Raw genomic sequence first — 13,920 nt, forward strand, 5'->3', positions numbered from 1 at the left:
CCAGGTCCCTCTGATATCTTCATCTGAGTGACAGTAATGGAGATGATGATGAGAGTTCCTGTGTACTGAGCACTTCCCTTATGCCACGCGGTGCTCTGAGGGCATTCCTTGTCTTAGCTCAGTCAGTCCTCACAGGAACTCCTGTGAGGTGGGCAGTTTCCTATCCCTCCTTTACAGATGAGTGGCTCAACAACCTGCTTGAAGTCTCACTCATAGTAAATTATGGTCCTGGGGTCTGTAGGCAGGAAATTGGACTCCAGATGACCCCCTTTTAACCACTGTACCACACACACATCCTCTTTACGGTTGGCTAATAGACGTCTTAGTGGTACTCGTCCACAGTGCTCCTCCCCATCCACAGGTACAGCAAACACCTTGGGGGCATTTGCGACATCCCTCTTTCCCTCACACTTTACGTCAGTAAGTCTTGGCAGCTGTACTTTTAAAATGTCCTACATCTGACCTTTTCTACCGCTCCCATAATTAACAGTCTAGACCAAACCATCACGCCGACCTGGGTAACTACCCGGATAACTGGATCTTAGAGGAAAGAGCTTCCAAACAAGTCTCCCTCCTTTCACTGCTGCTCTCCTACAGTCTGTCCTCCACCGCACAGCCAGAGTGACCTTAGAGAAATGTAAATCGTATCAAGTTCTGCCCTTGCTCACCTTCCCCTCATAGCTTCCCCTTCCCATTCCAGGATAAAAGGTAGTCTTTACTGTGGTGTTTAAACCTCATGTGATCTGACTCCTATTTACCTTGCCCACCTGTCACCCTTCACTCTTTCTCCTTTCATTCTAGTCACACACACTCTTTCTCCTTTCATTCCAGTTCAAGGAACTCACAAGATGGGTGAGTTCAAGGAATAGAATGAAGACACAGAATGTCCTCACTCTATTCCTTGAACTCACCCATCTTGTTCCTGTCTGAACCTTTATCTTACTGTTCTTTTTTTTTTATCTTACTGTTCTGTTCTCTCAGCTCAGATCTTTTTTAACACAATTCAGACCTTTGTTTAAATAGCAGTTCCATCATGATCTTATTTAAAATAACTTTGTGCCCTTATCTGGCTTTATTTTTCTTTGAAGCCCTATTACTCCTTAAAACTATTTAGCTCTAAATTTACTTTTTTAAACTTTAACTTTTTTTAACTTAAATGAGCTGTGATCCAGATATGATTCCTAGAGTTAGATCGTGTTTTACCCACGATGTAAAACGATCTCATGTGTTAACTCATGTTATAGGAGTGAATTCGATGGAGATTTACAATCTCAACTTCTGAGTAAAGCCAATGAAGAAGATAAAAACTGTAGCAGAGCTCTCTCTGTGGTAAGCACTGTTGTTCGAGCTGCAAAAGACCTCTTGCACAGAGCTCTTGCCGTGGATGGTAAGACTTTTCTTTTACTTCCTTAATAGTGATATTTTAGATTCTTTATTCCCCAACTTATGCACAGAGCTACTGAAGAAGAACCATCTTGTAGAATCCCAGAGGGTTTTATTCATTATAGATCTACACATATACGTACATTAATTTGGGATCAGCCATACTCTCCATACACTAATGCAGAATTTTTTAGAATGTTCAGAAGTAATTATTTTATACTGTAGTTTTCTTAGTTAGCCCATTAAGAGAAACACTCTTGATTAAACTGAGTCTTTGCTTCTTTTAGTAGTCTAAAAAAGCATTTTGTTTTCTCCTTTAGACCTGTTTTTCCTTCTGTGTGTTCTGTTTCTAGTAATAGTATCACCATTCATCCAAAGGTCTGGGTAATCCCAAACATCTCCCCAGATTCACTTGTCTCATTTGAGTTCTGTAAATTCTTCCACTGGAAGCTCTCCAGTTTGTATTCTCCTCTCTATCTGTTCTCCCATAGTTCAAGCTGCCATGGTTCAAGCACATGTCCTCTTTTTCATGGGTTGATAACATCCTAATAATCTCCCTGCCACTTTTCCCCCACTCCCCATCTAGTTATCTAGGCATCTTCCACACTGGCAGCAGAGTTACATTTACAAAAACATCACTGTTAGCTATAACATTTGTTCCTAAATGTAGTTGCACATCAGAATCACCTGAGAAACTTGCTGAAAATAAAGAATATTTGGTCCATCCAAACTAGGGGTTTAGGCTGAACTAAGAAACTATTGCCCAGCCTACTCTGATGCAACAGCAGATCTAGAAACAAGTATTTGGAAATAATTGGCCTTCAGTATAAAGGTCTTCATAACATAGATTCAACTTATCTTCCCAGCACCATGTTCATGGAGAAATAATTAAAATGTCCATCAGCAAAGTGCTTTTTCCTTGGAAAAAATAGAAGGCAACATAGCTAATAACAACAAACATTTTTGGAGTACTTAATATGTGCAGGCATTGTTCTAAGCATTTTACATGTATTAACTCACTGAATCATCACAACATCCAGTGAGGGAAGTATTGTTATCCTCTTTTACAGATGAGTAACCTGCACACAAAGATTGCATGGTTTGCCTAATGACAGAAATATACCTATGTGTTGCACCAAGATTAGTGGTTTAAAATCATGACTGTTACCCTAAGTTCTAATTCTGGCTCTGTCATTTTACAGGTGTATGATTTTGGATAATATACTTAAACACTGTGTGCCTTGGTTTCCACTTCTAAAAAGGGGTGATAATAAAAGTACCTTATTGTAAGGATTAATTGAGATCATGTATGTAAAGCCCTTAGAATAGTGCCAGGTCCTTTATAAGCACTCAATCAATGTCAACTATAATTTTACTCCAGAGACTAGAATACAGGCTTAGTACAGCATATATACATTACAATGAAATTACCTTCTAACTATAGTTTTAATGCCTTTTTTAGCTGATGACATTCCAGAACTGCTTAGCTCTTCCAGTCTGTTTTCCATGCTGCTTCCCCTTATTATAGCCTACATAGGACCAGTAGCTGCTGCTATTCCCAAGGTGTGTGATTTAATTCTCTAACTTTGAATCTTTTTTGTAAATATAATTTTATTTAGACTTTGTATCTTTCCTTTAAAAATACTTTAATATTTGAGGCATCTGGGTTACAGGTAACAAGCAGGTAGACATGTAAATGGTAGAAATTATTAGTTAAATAACTAATTCTCCGATCTTAGTATTGTTTACTGGATTACCATGCTTACTTATTGGCTTTACATTTGAAGAACTTGGGAACAGGAAATATATTTTAGAATATGATATGTAAGGAAAGCTCAAGTTCACTGAGATCTTTAAAAGTTATAATGTCGATGCCAAATCTCCATTTTGAATAAAAATAACAATGTTAAAGGATAGGAGTGTTGTAAAAGTGTGAAATATTCAAGACATGGAAGAAATGATAAACTACTGATTCTTTGGCATAATTAAATTTGAGTAAAACCTAGTTTACTGCAGGTCCCAAAAAGGCAGAAGGGTTTAAAACTATGGACTAGGCTATATGTAACACCTAAGATAAATTTAAGATAAGTCTTTTTTTTTTTTTTTTTTTCCCCATAGAACAAATTTCTCTTTGAACGAAAACTTAGCTAGAAGAAACTCTAAACAGAAATTCTGAATAATAAGTGTAACCAACAATTATAGCAGTTAATCATTTTAAAGCGACTTTCACGCTTATCTCATTTAATCGTTTTTTTTTTTTTTTATTATCCTAGGTGGCTGTAGAAGTCTTTGGCCTTGTCCAACAGTTGCTTCCTTCCGTTGCCATTCTGAATCAGAAGTACGCACCCCCTGCATTCAATCCTAATCAGTCAACAGATAGCACCACCGGGAACCAGCCTGAGCAAGGCCTCTCTGCCTGTACCACCTCTAGCCACTGCGCTGTCATGGAGAGCGAGCACCCGTATAAGCCCGCCTGTGTGGCGCACTACAAGGTGGGCACCAACGCCTAGGGACGGCTCAAGCCGAAAGCTCGATGGGACGCCCTCCGCGGGCACCTTGACCGACACTTGGTCTCCGTTCAGCTATGGCTTCTATATGTAAATAAAGAGAGTCAGCAGGTGCTCAGACACTGTCAAATACACACCAGGGTTTAAGACGGTTTTCACTGTGAAAGAGTATATAGTGTTTTTTTTGTTTTGTTTTTATTTTTTTATTTTTTTATTTTTATTTTTTTTAAATAAGCTTTATTTTTTAAATTTAATTGATTATTTATTTTTGGCTGTGTTGGGTCTTCGTTTCTGTGCGAGGGCTTTCTCTAGTTGCGGCAAGCGGGGGCCACTCTTCATCGCGGTGCGCGGGCCTCTCACTATCGCGGCCTCTCTTGTTGCGGAGCACAGGCTCCAGATGCGCAGGCTCAGTAATTGTGGCTCACGGGCCCAGTCGCTCCGCGGCGCGTGGGATCCTCCCAGACCAGGGCTCGAACCCGCGTCCCCTGCCTTGGCAGGCAGATTCTCAACCACTGCGCCACCAGGGCAGTCCCAAGAGTATAGTTGTATAGGGTTTAGGAAAGCTGTTCTCATATCTTTTTGTAAGGACAGGGCCATGTGTCATGCTCAACTGCAGATAATATATTGCAATAGCGGATATCAGCATTAAAATGTAAAAATCACTTTTTTTTGAACTGATATTGTTTGTACCACAGCCTGAGCTCTGAAAATTTACATACCCAGTGTAGGGTTTAAAATACTGTGCATAATGTTAAAATGTACCTATGAAATATTTATAAGTGTAATGTTGTTATTATAGAGTATCCAAAATCCTGTTCCTTGCTTTCTAAATTGTACCACTTAAATTAAGGGAGAGAAAGAAAATTCGCCCACTTAAATTAATTATAAGTTTAAGTTCTATGTGCCTGTAAAATATTCAGCTTTTTGTTGTAGAATATGGTAAACATATGAAAGGTCAGCCTAGTATAGTTTACCCCTTTTCTCCGTCATCCCAGATTCAGCTGTTATCAACTCTTGGTCAAACCTCTTTCATTTATTCCCCACCCTCTTTGTCCCTTCCACATTCATGGATTTTTCACTATGTATCTCAAAATGTAAGGACCTGTACAAAATAACCATGTTATTATCACACTTAAAAAAATGAATAATTCCTTTAGGTTATCAAATATGCACATTTTAAACTCTTTGAATTAGAATCCAAATAAGATTCATGCATTGGGATTGCTTATGTCTCTTAAGTCTCTTTTAATCTGTTGATCCTCCTCCATCTCTCTCTTTTTTGTTTCCTTGAATTTTATTTAAGAAACTGGATCGTGTGTTTTTTTGATAGGATCCTCTTCAGCTTGACTCCTGAGTCCTTTAGACACAGCCCTTGTAGTCATTCATAACATTCTCACTCTCTGGTGTAAGATGTTATAAGATGTTACAGGCTCTGGTATAAGACGTTATAAGAGCTTACCCATTTCCTGCCTCAGATCTGAAACCCACCGTTTTTTCAAAGTGCCTTGACTCCTTTAAATGGTAATGAGTCTTTAAGAGCCAAAATATGGCACTGGGAATGCTCATTTCTCCTGGGTTGTCATTGTTTCTAGATATTTATAGTGTATAGAACTAGTACATACACTCACACATAAACACACATGTATTTATATACACAGGCATATATTATTTGTATATATATTTATGTATGTGGGTGTATTTATGAACAGACACATTTATGTGTATGCGTATTTTTTTAAAGATAAAATACCTCATGAGTTTGTACTGATGATACTCATTCAAAATAAGGACCACAGGATGTTACACCTGAATCTCCTTTCTCGTAACCGAAAGTTCCTGTTCTCTATGGCACCGGGAATACTAGAATTAGAAAATCACTTAATTATTCATTCACTCTTTGTGTGTGTGTGTGTGTGTGTGTGTGTGTGTGTGTGTGTGTTTTGTCTTTTGGGCATATTCCCAACTAGGAAGTACAGAGAAATGACCATGTTTTCAAAGTAAGTGGGTATGGTCAACTACTGTGTTTTAAAGTAAATTGGAATAATCCCTCTCTCTGTGATTATGCCGCTAATTGGACGTACATTTGGCATCATTTTATTTTATTTTATTCTAGATTTTTAGGAATTGCTTTTTAAGTTTTGTTTGATAATAGTTCAATTACATAGTTTTAAGTCAAATCTGTAAAACAAAGTGTATTCAAAGAAATCTAGCTTTTATTATCTCTGTCCCCTCATTCTGTTCCCTTCTTCCCTGTCATGTCTTCTTCTCAGGTAACATTTCATATTATTATAATTTTGTAGTTTAGCCTTCCATTATTTCTTTTAATGTAAGCATAGACACACAAATACAGATGCAGATGTGTATGTGTATTCATTCCTCATGTTTTTCAACTTTTTATTTCGAAGAATTTCAAACCTGTATAAAAAAGTAATAAGATTTGTGCAGTGAACACCCCCCATGCCCTTGACTTGGCTTCGTTAGTTAACATTTTGCCATGATTGTTTTATTTATCTATATTTATTGTTGTCAGACCATTTAAGAGCAGGTTGCAAACATCATGACCCCTCACCTTGTTCCTAAGAACAGTGAAGTTTCCTGTATAACCCTAATGTACCAATCGAATTTAGGAAATTTAACATTGAAACGGGGTTATTACTACGATAAAGAGTAGTAGTATATCATGTTATAAGCTCAACGTTTTGCCTTTTTTCCCAACAATAGGGTTCATAGAATCTTTTTAAACCCAGACCGGGATCCTGTCGGGTTCAAACATTGCATTTAGTTGTCAGGCCTCTTTGATCCCTTTTAATCTGCAGTAGTTCCTCAGCCTTCCTTCGTCTTTTATGACATTGGCATTTTTGAAGAACACAGTCAGTGGTTTTGTAAAAGTATCCTTTTTATTTGGATGTAATTGATTGTTTTTTAATGATTAGATTCATGTTGTGCATTTTGGGTGGCAACACCACGTAAGCAATGTCCTGTTCTCCTCAGTGCATCCCATCAGGAAGTACTTAGTCACTTGATTAAGGTGATAGCTCCACCAAAAAAGCGTCTTTTTTTCCCTTTGAAAATGTCTGTGGGTAGATATCTATGGGTTAGAGACTGTAAAAAATACTGTCTTTCAACAAATTTTAGTATCCATTGGTTATTCTTACCCAAATCATTCATTACTATAAAGACGGTGGCTTTCTAATTCTGTTATTCCTCCCAGCTGGTGTTCTATTGTAAAGGAGAATTTTCCCATCCCTTCCCCTTTAAAAATCTATTTATTTATTTATTTTATGTGTTTATATCAATATGGACTCAAAGATTCTCTTTTTTGCTCAGTGTTATAATCCTTTGCTGTCATTCAGTTTGATGCTCAAATTTTAATTGATTTGGCCAGGGAAAATCTGTTCAAGCTGGATTCTGTGTCCTTTTTCTGTGTTTTCATCAGATTTTGAGCACTTCTTCTTAGTTCCAGTCAACACCATTGAGGTCTTTTCTTTATACCCTTTTCATTTACGTATGCCACTGTGAATAATAAAAATATTGAATACTATATAAAATTAACAGTTTCTTTGCAAAAATTTGGTCTTTTGTTAATCCCACTGACATTAGGATAATCCAAGTACTTTATTCAGAAGTTGCTTGGGGTAGTTCATTTTATGTATATGTGTAAGTGGGTATATGATCAGTTTAATATAAAGTTAGGCTTATTTGTTTATTTGTACTTAATTTTTATGAGTCTTTTTCCTATCCTAGTTGATTTAATTTTACTTTTAAAATATGTGAAATATTAATATGGCTCCAGAAATAAAATTATACAAAATAACATACTCAGAATTATAAGTCCTTTTCCTTCTCTGCTTCTTACTTACTCCAGTAAGTATCCTGGTGTATCCTTCCTGCGTTCTTTTTTGGAAAAAATCAGAACGATAGGTAGATTGATTTAGTTGTAGTATTATTTTCCGTCTTTATTTTAAAAAGGTAGCACACTATGTATACTACTTTGTACTTTGCTTTTTAAATTTAACACTGTGTATAGAAATCTCTCCATATCCATTTAAAGAGACCATCCTTATCCCTGTTTTACAGACTCATGGTTCTCCACTGTAAAGACCTATCATAGTTTTATTCAGCCAATCTTATGTCTGTGAGCATCTGGGGTGTTTTCATTTTTTTGCAATGAATAACTTTGTGCCTGTGTTTGGGGGTTTTTGTTTGTTTTTTTGTTTCCGTATTGTTAGAAGCATATCTTCAAAGTATAAACTCCTAGAAGTGGGATGGCTGGGTTAAACAAATATAGAATGAGGAGCCTTGTGCTAGATAGATCTGGGATTGCTGATTCAGAGGGTGAATGCATATGTAGCTTTGCTAGATGTTGACAATTCCCTTCCATAGAAGTTATGTCTTTTTGTGTCCCACCAACAATGTATGAGAGTGCTTGTTTTCTCACAGCCTCCCCAAAAGAGTATGTGGTTAAATTTTGGGCCTTTTGCCAATATAATGGAAGGAATGGTGGGAAAATGGTGTCTCAGTTTAGTTTTAATTTACATTTATGTTATTATGAACAAAGTTGAGCTTTTTATTTAAATAGAGATTGTAAAAAATCCTATTTTGCCATCGTCCGAGGTAATTTTTTTTTAGATTAATATAATATTTGGGAAATTTCTTAAGGTTTATATCATGTCCTGCAACCAGTTCATAGTTTACTACTTGACATGGTCCTACTTAACTGTAATTTGACTACCATTACAGCATTCCTTCTACCATAATGGTGACAGAAGCTTAAAAGTGGCCTTAAAAATATATATAATTATGTGCCATCATAATCTCATATATACAGTAAAATTTCAGGTTAGGAAAATATAAAAATCTAGGCTTTTATCAAGTGTATAAGTGTGTGTGTGTTTATATTTATTCTCATAATATATGAAGTTACAAAGTTGTTTTGTTAATGAAAAGAAACATTTGTAGTGGATACTATGAATGGTAGATAACCTAAAAGTGACTAAAACCTTACATGTTAATGATTTATTAATTTCCATCAATGTATCTTTATATTTTACCTATCAAATTATATTATCAGTTACCGACTTATATTCCTTAAATGCGTACTGACTGAAATGGAAAATTTATTATATAAACTCTTCCATAGGAAAGTCAGATAGCTGAATGTTTATGGAAATTAAGCAGCTTTGTAATTGTTTTTCTAAAGATATGAGTGTGTACTTAAAAACATTAGTGCAAATATTAGCTAGAAAGCAATAGATATTTCAAGTGAGGAGTCAAGACAATTGATACTGACCATTAATACCTTGATTTCTGATCACTTAATTCCTTACTTAAAATTTATTTTACAGTATGTTGAAGGCATCATCTTTACAGTATGATGTCCTGTTTCTAAACTAGACAAAACGCTAAAATCTGATTCATCTTATGCGAGTGACTTCTTGCCTGTTGACCTCAGGTGACATTCCCGGAGTGTGTACGGTGGATGACAATCGAGTTTGACCCTCAGTGTGGTACTGCACAGTCAGAAGATGTCCTCCGCTTGTTGATTCCTGTCAGAACTGTTCAGAATTCAGGATATGGACCAAAATTGACATCTGTCCATGAAAATCTTAATTCCTGGATAGAATTAAAGAAATTTTCAGGATCCTCTGGGTGGCCTACCATGGTTTTAGTGTTGCCAGGTAAGTTATTTTTTTTCTTTTTTGTTTTATATGGTAAAATATATGCATTTATGATAATTATGTTCAGTAAGGATACATCATTGAAAATGTTTATTTAATTTTTAGAAGAATTTCTTCAAGACCTACTCTGTGTCTGGATTGCAGTTGGGTAGTAAAGAAGACTCTCTGGGCTGGGGTACAACATGACCAAGTTTTAGGAAAGAGAATGTTTTGAGGATCTTGTGAGAAGAGATTAGCTTGACAAAAGCAGAGAGTTAATACTGAGGAGTAGCTGTCTGTATAGTTGGGGCCAAACTATAGACAAAAGTGGATTAGGTATTTTATTTTCCCAGTAAGTGCTAAATTTTGAGAAGTTACCAAGGACTTCTTCCTTTCAAGAGAACTGGTGAACCACCGAACCCACTGAGTTATGTGAAGTTATTGTTTTCGAGCTTGAGGGTGTATGTGGCCGGGTGGGTGGAGGCACTTTTGCTGTTACAGTCTGTTGTTTTTTTTAACCAATTAACAATAACTACTCTTGTGATCTCTCAAACTAATAGCCAATTTGAATTTAGAAACTTCTTTCTTCTAGTCTGACCTGCCTTGTTTGTTTGTGAAGAAATCAGACAAAGCCAGATTTTAGCCTAGAGAGGATTGCTCACTCTGAAACAGAAGAGGCTAACCTAGGTCACCTTAGTAATTGACGGATAATTGACAATGATCCCTCATGTAACTTAACTTAGGACATGTGATTAAGGAGAATTAGATCATAAAGAAAAATAACAACTGGCATGGTTTTATTGTTTCTACTGTCGTTTTTAAGCACAGCTTTGTTCAAGTAGATATAGGGACCCCAAAAAAAGACTCGGTTTTTTTAGTACCTGATTTGTATTGCTACCTATCTTGAGATAGATAAAAGTAAGGAAATTTTGATAAAGTTGTTTCAGATTTTGAACTCAATGTTAGCTTTTTTTCTTAGGAAATGAGGCCCTTTTTTCACTGGAGACTGCATCAGATTATGTGAAAGATGACAAAGCTTCTTTCTACGGTTTCAAATGTTTTGCAATTGGATATGAGTTTAGCCCTGGACCTGATGAGGTGAGAATGAATTATCTTCTCATTCTGTTAAGGAAGATTGTGTTTCTAAGGGCTGCTGTTGCCTTAAATTGTGTTTGCTCTCTGTATTCAAGAAGTCTGAAATTTATTTTAAGCTAGAGTGTATAATTTAAAATATTCTGTAGTTTAATTTTGTACAGTGGTCTGGTTTTGCTACTTTAAATATGTGAAGAGAATGGAGTCTGTGCAACGTGACCCAGCCTTTAAAGACTTAGTATAGCTGTGCCTGTTCCAAACCAGCTCTGGTAGCTATACCTTTCTAAGTAAATTATAGAACCTAATTTCACCATGGGACTAACTTAGTATCTCTTCTAAATGTTTCAAATCGTACAATAAAAAAAAAGTCAAGGTGAAAGACTGATCATGTTCCTTCAAAGTAATGAATGAAAAATTCTTTGGACAATGAACCTGTCGGTCTGAAACTTACAACCAGCATGAGACATAATATTAAATCTCTTACACTCTTAATTAACCATTAGCTCCTAACATATGCTTCCTTTTAGTTTCAAACATTACACTTGAATGCAAGTCACACTTTTTTTGATAATCCACATCATCTTTCAAAAATTTCATCTTCCAAACATTTTTTAAAGCATCTGATTTTGTTTTTGCAATTCTCCAGGGAGTCATCCAGTTGGAAAAAGAACTAGCCAATCTTGGCGGGGTTTGTGCAGCAGCTTTGATGAAAAAGGATCTAGCACTTCCTATTGGTAAGTGTGGTCAAGTACTAGGTGTTTGTTTATGATTTAAAAAAATTTTTAAGAATAGAATATGTTCATCGCAGAACATTCTGAAAATAGATTAGCAAAATGAATTCAGTAGTCACATATATTCATGAGCAACTGCTTAATATACTGGTTGTTTGGGTTTTTTAAATGGAGACTGAAGAGTATCTCTCTGGTTTTTTTATTCACACACATATATGCATACAAGCACTTTCTTATGTGCATACATGCTATGTGCCAGGCCCTGGGTTAAGCACTGAAAATAGAGTATTGAACCAAAAGCTTGAGATATCTCCCAGAAGTCCTAGTGGACATATCAAATAGGCGATTGGATGCTTATTTTCTGGAGCTCAGGGGACAAGTCAATAGAAATGTCATTTGAACGTAGTTGGCATTTAAAGACCATATGAAAGAACCATATGAAAGATGAGCTAGGAAGAGAATGCAAATGAGAAAGAGAAAATAGCCAAGGGTCAAAGCTGGGACTTGTCAAAATTTCAAAGACAGATGGAACAGGAGGAAGAGGCTGCAGAAAAGACTGAAGCAGCAGCCAATGAGGTAGATGTAAAACCTCAGGAGAGTGGATATTGGTGGGATTTTTTAATGAAACTGAGAAATCAATTAAAATTTGTCATTGGGTTAAACTTGTTGGCTATTTATATACTCAAGAAGAAATATATATATATATATATATCAGTAAAATGAGAGAAACATAAGGACTTTCAGAGTGGGGTGAGAGAATGGAAAGTCAGGAGGGGGAGTCAGGTTGAGCGTAGATGGCTCTTCAGAAGAGTTTTCATGTGATGCACGACAGAGAAATGAGGCAGTGGCCAAAGAGTACCTATTTCTAGGGTACAGGATTGTGTGATACACGAGTCGATTTATTATCAGAATTGTAAAGATGAAAATAAGGCTTAAGATATTTACTAATTCCATGATGTTTATCCATGGTCAAACATTTTATTTTTACAGTAGTTGGGAATAAAAGGCATTATTATTGTATTTCCCCAATTCTCACCTCCAAAAAAGTCCATCTGTATCTCTTCCCTCTGGGGCCACCCTTCCCACTTTATTCTTTCTTTCCTCCCTTCTCTTTCTTTACTCCTTTCTTCCTTGTCTAATCCCTTTCTTCCTCCTGCTGCCTTCCACCCTTCTCTGTTCCCTTGTTCCTGCTTCATGTTGACACATGATGAGGAAATGAGACAATGAGACATCTGTGTTCTATTCATAGGAGGGAAAATGGCACAGCCTCTTTGAAGGAGATGTGTCAACAGCTATTCAAATTTTACATGCATGTAGCTTTTGATGTAGCAATTTTTTATGCATACTTGCACAAATGCTCAAAAAAGGTATGTTGTAAGGTAGATTAATATAGCAGTATTTGTGATTATAAAACCTCGAAGCAACCAAAATGTCTGTCAGCTGGGAACTGGTTCAATAAGCAATGGTAAGTAAGTCCATACAGTAGGAATGTATGCAGCCTGTTAAAAAACAGCAACAAAAAAGTAGACCTCTATGTCCTGACCAAGGAAGATGTCCAAGTTATATTAATTAAGAAAAGCAAGCTGCGGAAGAGGGTCCCATTTTTGTGAACATTATATTGTAAGTATATAAATATATGTGTATGTACCCACATGTGTGTACGTTGACACATATGTACATACACTTTATTTGCACACAAAATTTCGAGAACAATACGTAAGAAACTGTTGACACTCTTTATCTTTGGAAGCGGGTGGTAGCAGAATTTTTCATTCTACACTTCTGCATACTTTGAATATTTCCCTTTGAATATGTATTACTTTAGTAGTAATATTTTATGAATTAATTAAACTATCAAAGAAAATTCAATGAATAAAATATATTCTACATCAAGCAGTAAAGGAGAAAATGGCTAGAGAATACAGTCACTATCTTACATTTTCCTCTAAGTAACTGTTGTTTACTAAAGGTAAAGCTCTTCTACAATATAACCAAACTAGAAAGGCTCAGATTCTGAAAAATCAGTTCCCTCATTTTTCTTTTTTTTTTTTTTTTTTTTGGTCAAAAAGTAAGTACACTAAAGTCAAAAATACACATTTGTGTACATAAATATAGTATATATCTTTTGAAAATCACTTGATGATTGCTTTTTGCATATTGTCTTGAGAATTACAGCTTATATTCACACTGAAAATAGCATTTGAAAATTTAAACCACTGAGATTTATCCAGAACGATAATAGTTCTCTTCAATTTGGAATATCAAATTTGTGGGAAAGATGTCATGAGTGCAAAAGACTAGAAAGATAAACTAAGGATGAATATATTTTAGTAAACCTTTTCATTTACACAACAGGTAATGAATTAGAGGAAGACCTTGAAATTCTTGAAGAGGCTGCATTACAGGTATTGTCCTGATAATTGTAAGGGTAAACTTTGCACATTAATTTTAAGCAGAATTTCCACTCAGATCAACCTTATTTTTCTTGAACATAGCACTCATTCATTAAGTATTTCATTCCATAATTGGCAGTTATAGAGATAAATAGCT

The 13,920-nt window shown here is 35.8% G+C and overlaps 1 protein-coding gene across 13 annotated transcripts in view; it reads left to right on the forward strand.

The window, feature by feature from the left end:
- Nucleotides 1-13,920, forward strand: part of MYCBP2 (MYC binding protein 2) — a 270,723-nt gene that overhangs the window by 149,082 nt on the left and 107,721 nt on the right. For all 13 annotated transcript variants that reach the window (XM_082434738.1, XM_082434743.1, XM_082434745.1 and 10 more), the window contains 7 exons: nucleotides 1,245-1,387; nucleotides 2,846-2,946; nucleotides 3,657-3,875; nucleotides 9,343-9,568; nucleotides 10,527-10,645; nucleotides 11,286-11,373; nucleotides 13,726-13,775. In XM_082434738.1, coding sequence (XP_082290864.1) covers nucleotides 1,245-1,387; nucleotides 2,846-2,946; nucleotides 3,657-3,875; nucleotides 9,343-9,568; nucleotides 10,527-10,645; nucleotides 11,286-11,373; nucleotides 13,726-13,775 — 946 coding nt within the window. The remainder of the gene's footprint in view (nucleotides 1-1,244; nucleotides 1,388-2,845; nucleotides 2,947-3,656; nucleotides 3,876-9,342; nucleotides 9,569-10,526; nucleotides 10,646-11,285; nucleotides 11,374-13,725; nucleotides 13,776-13,920) is intronic.

The sequence above is a fragment of the Balaenoptera physalus genome, assembly GCF_965194825.1.
Source record: "Balaenoptera physalus genome assembly, chromosome: 18".
NCBI lineage: Eukaryota > Metazoa > Chordata > Mammalia > Artiodactyla > Balaenopteridae > Balaenoptera > Balaenoptera physalus.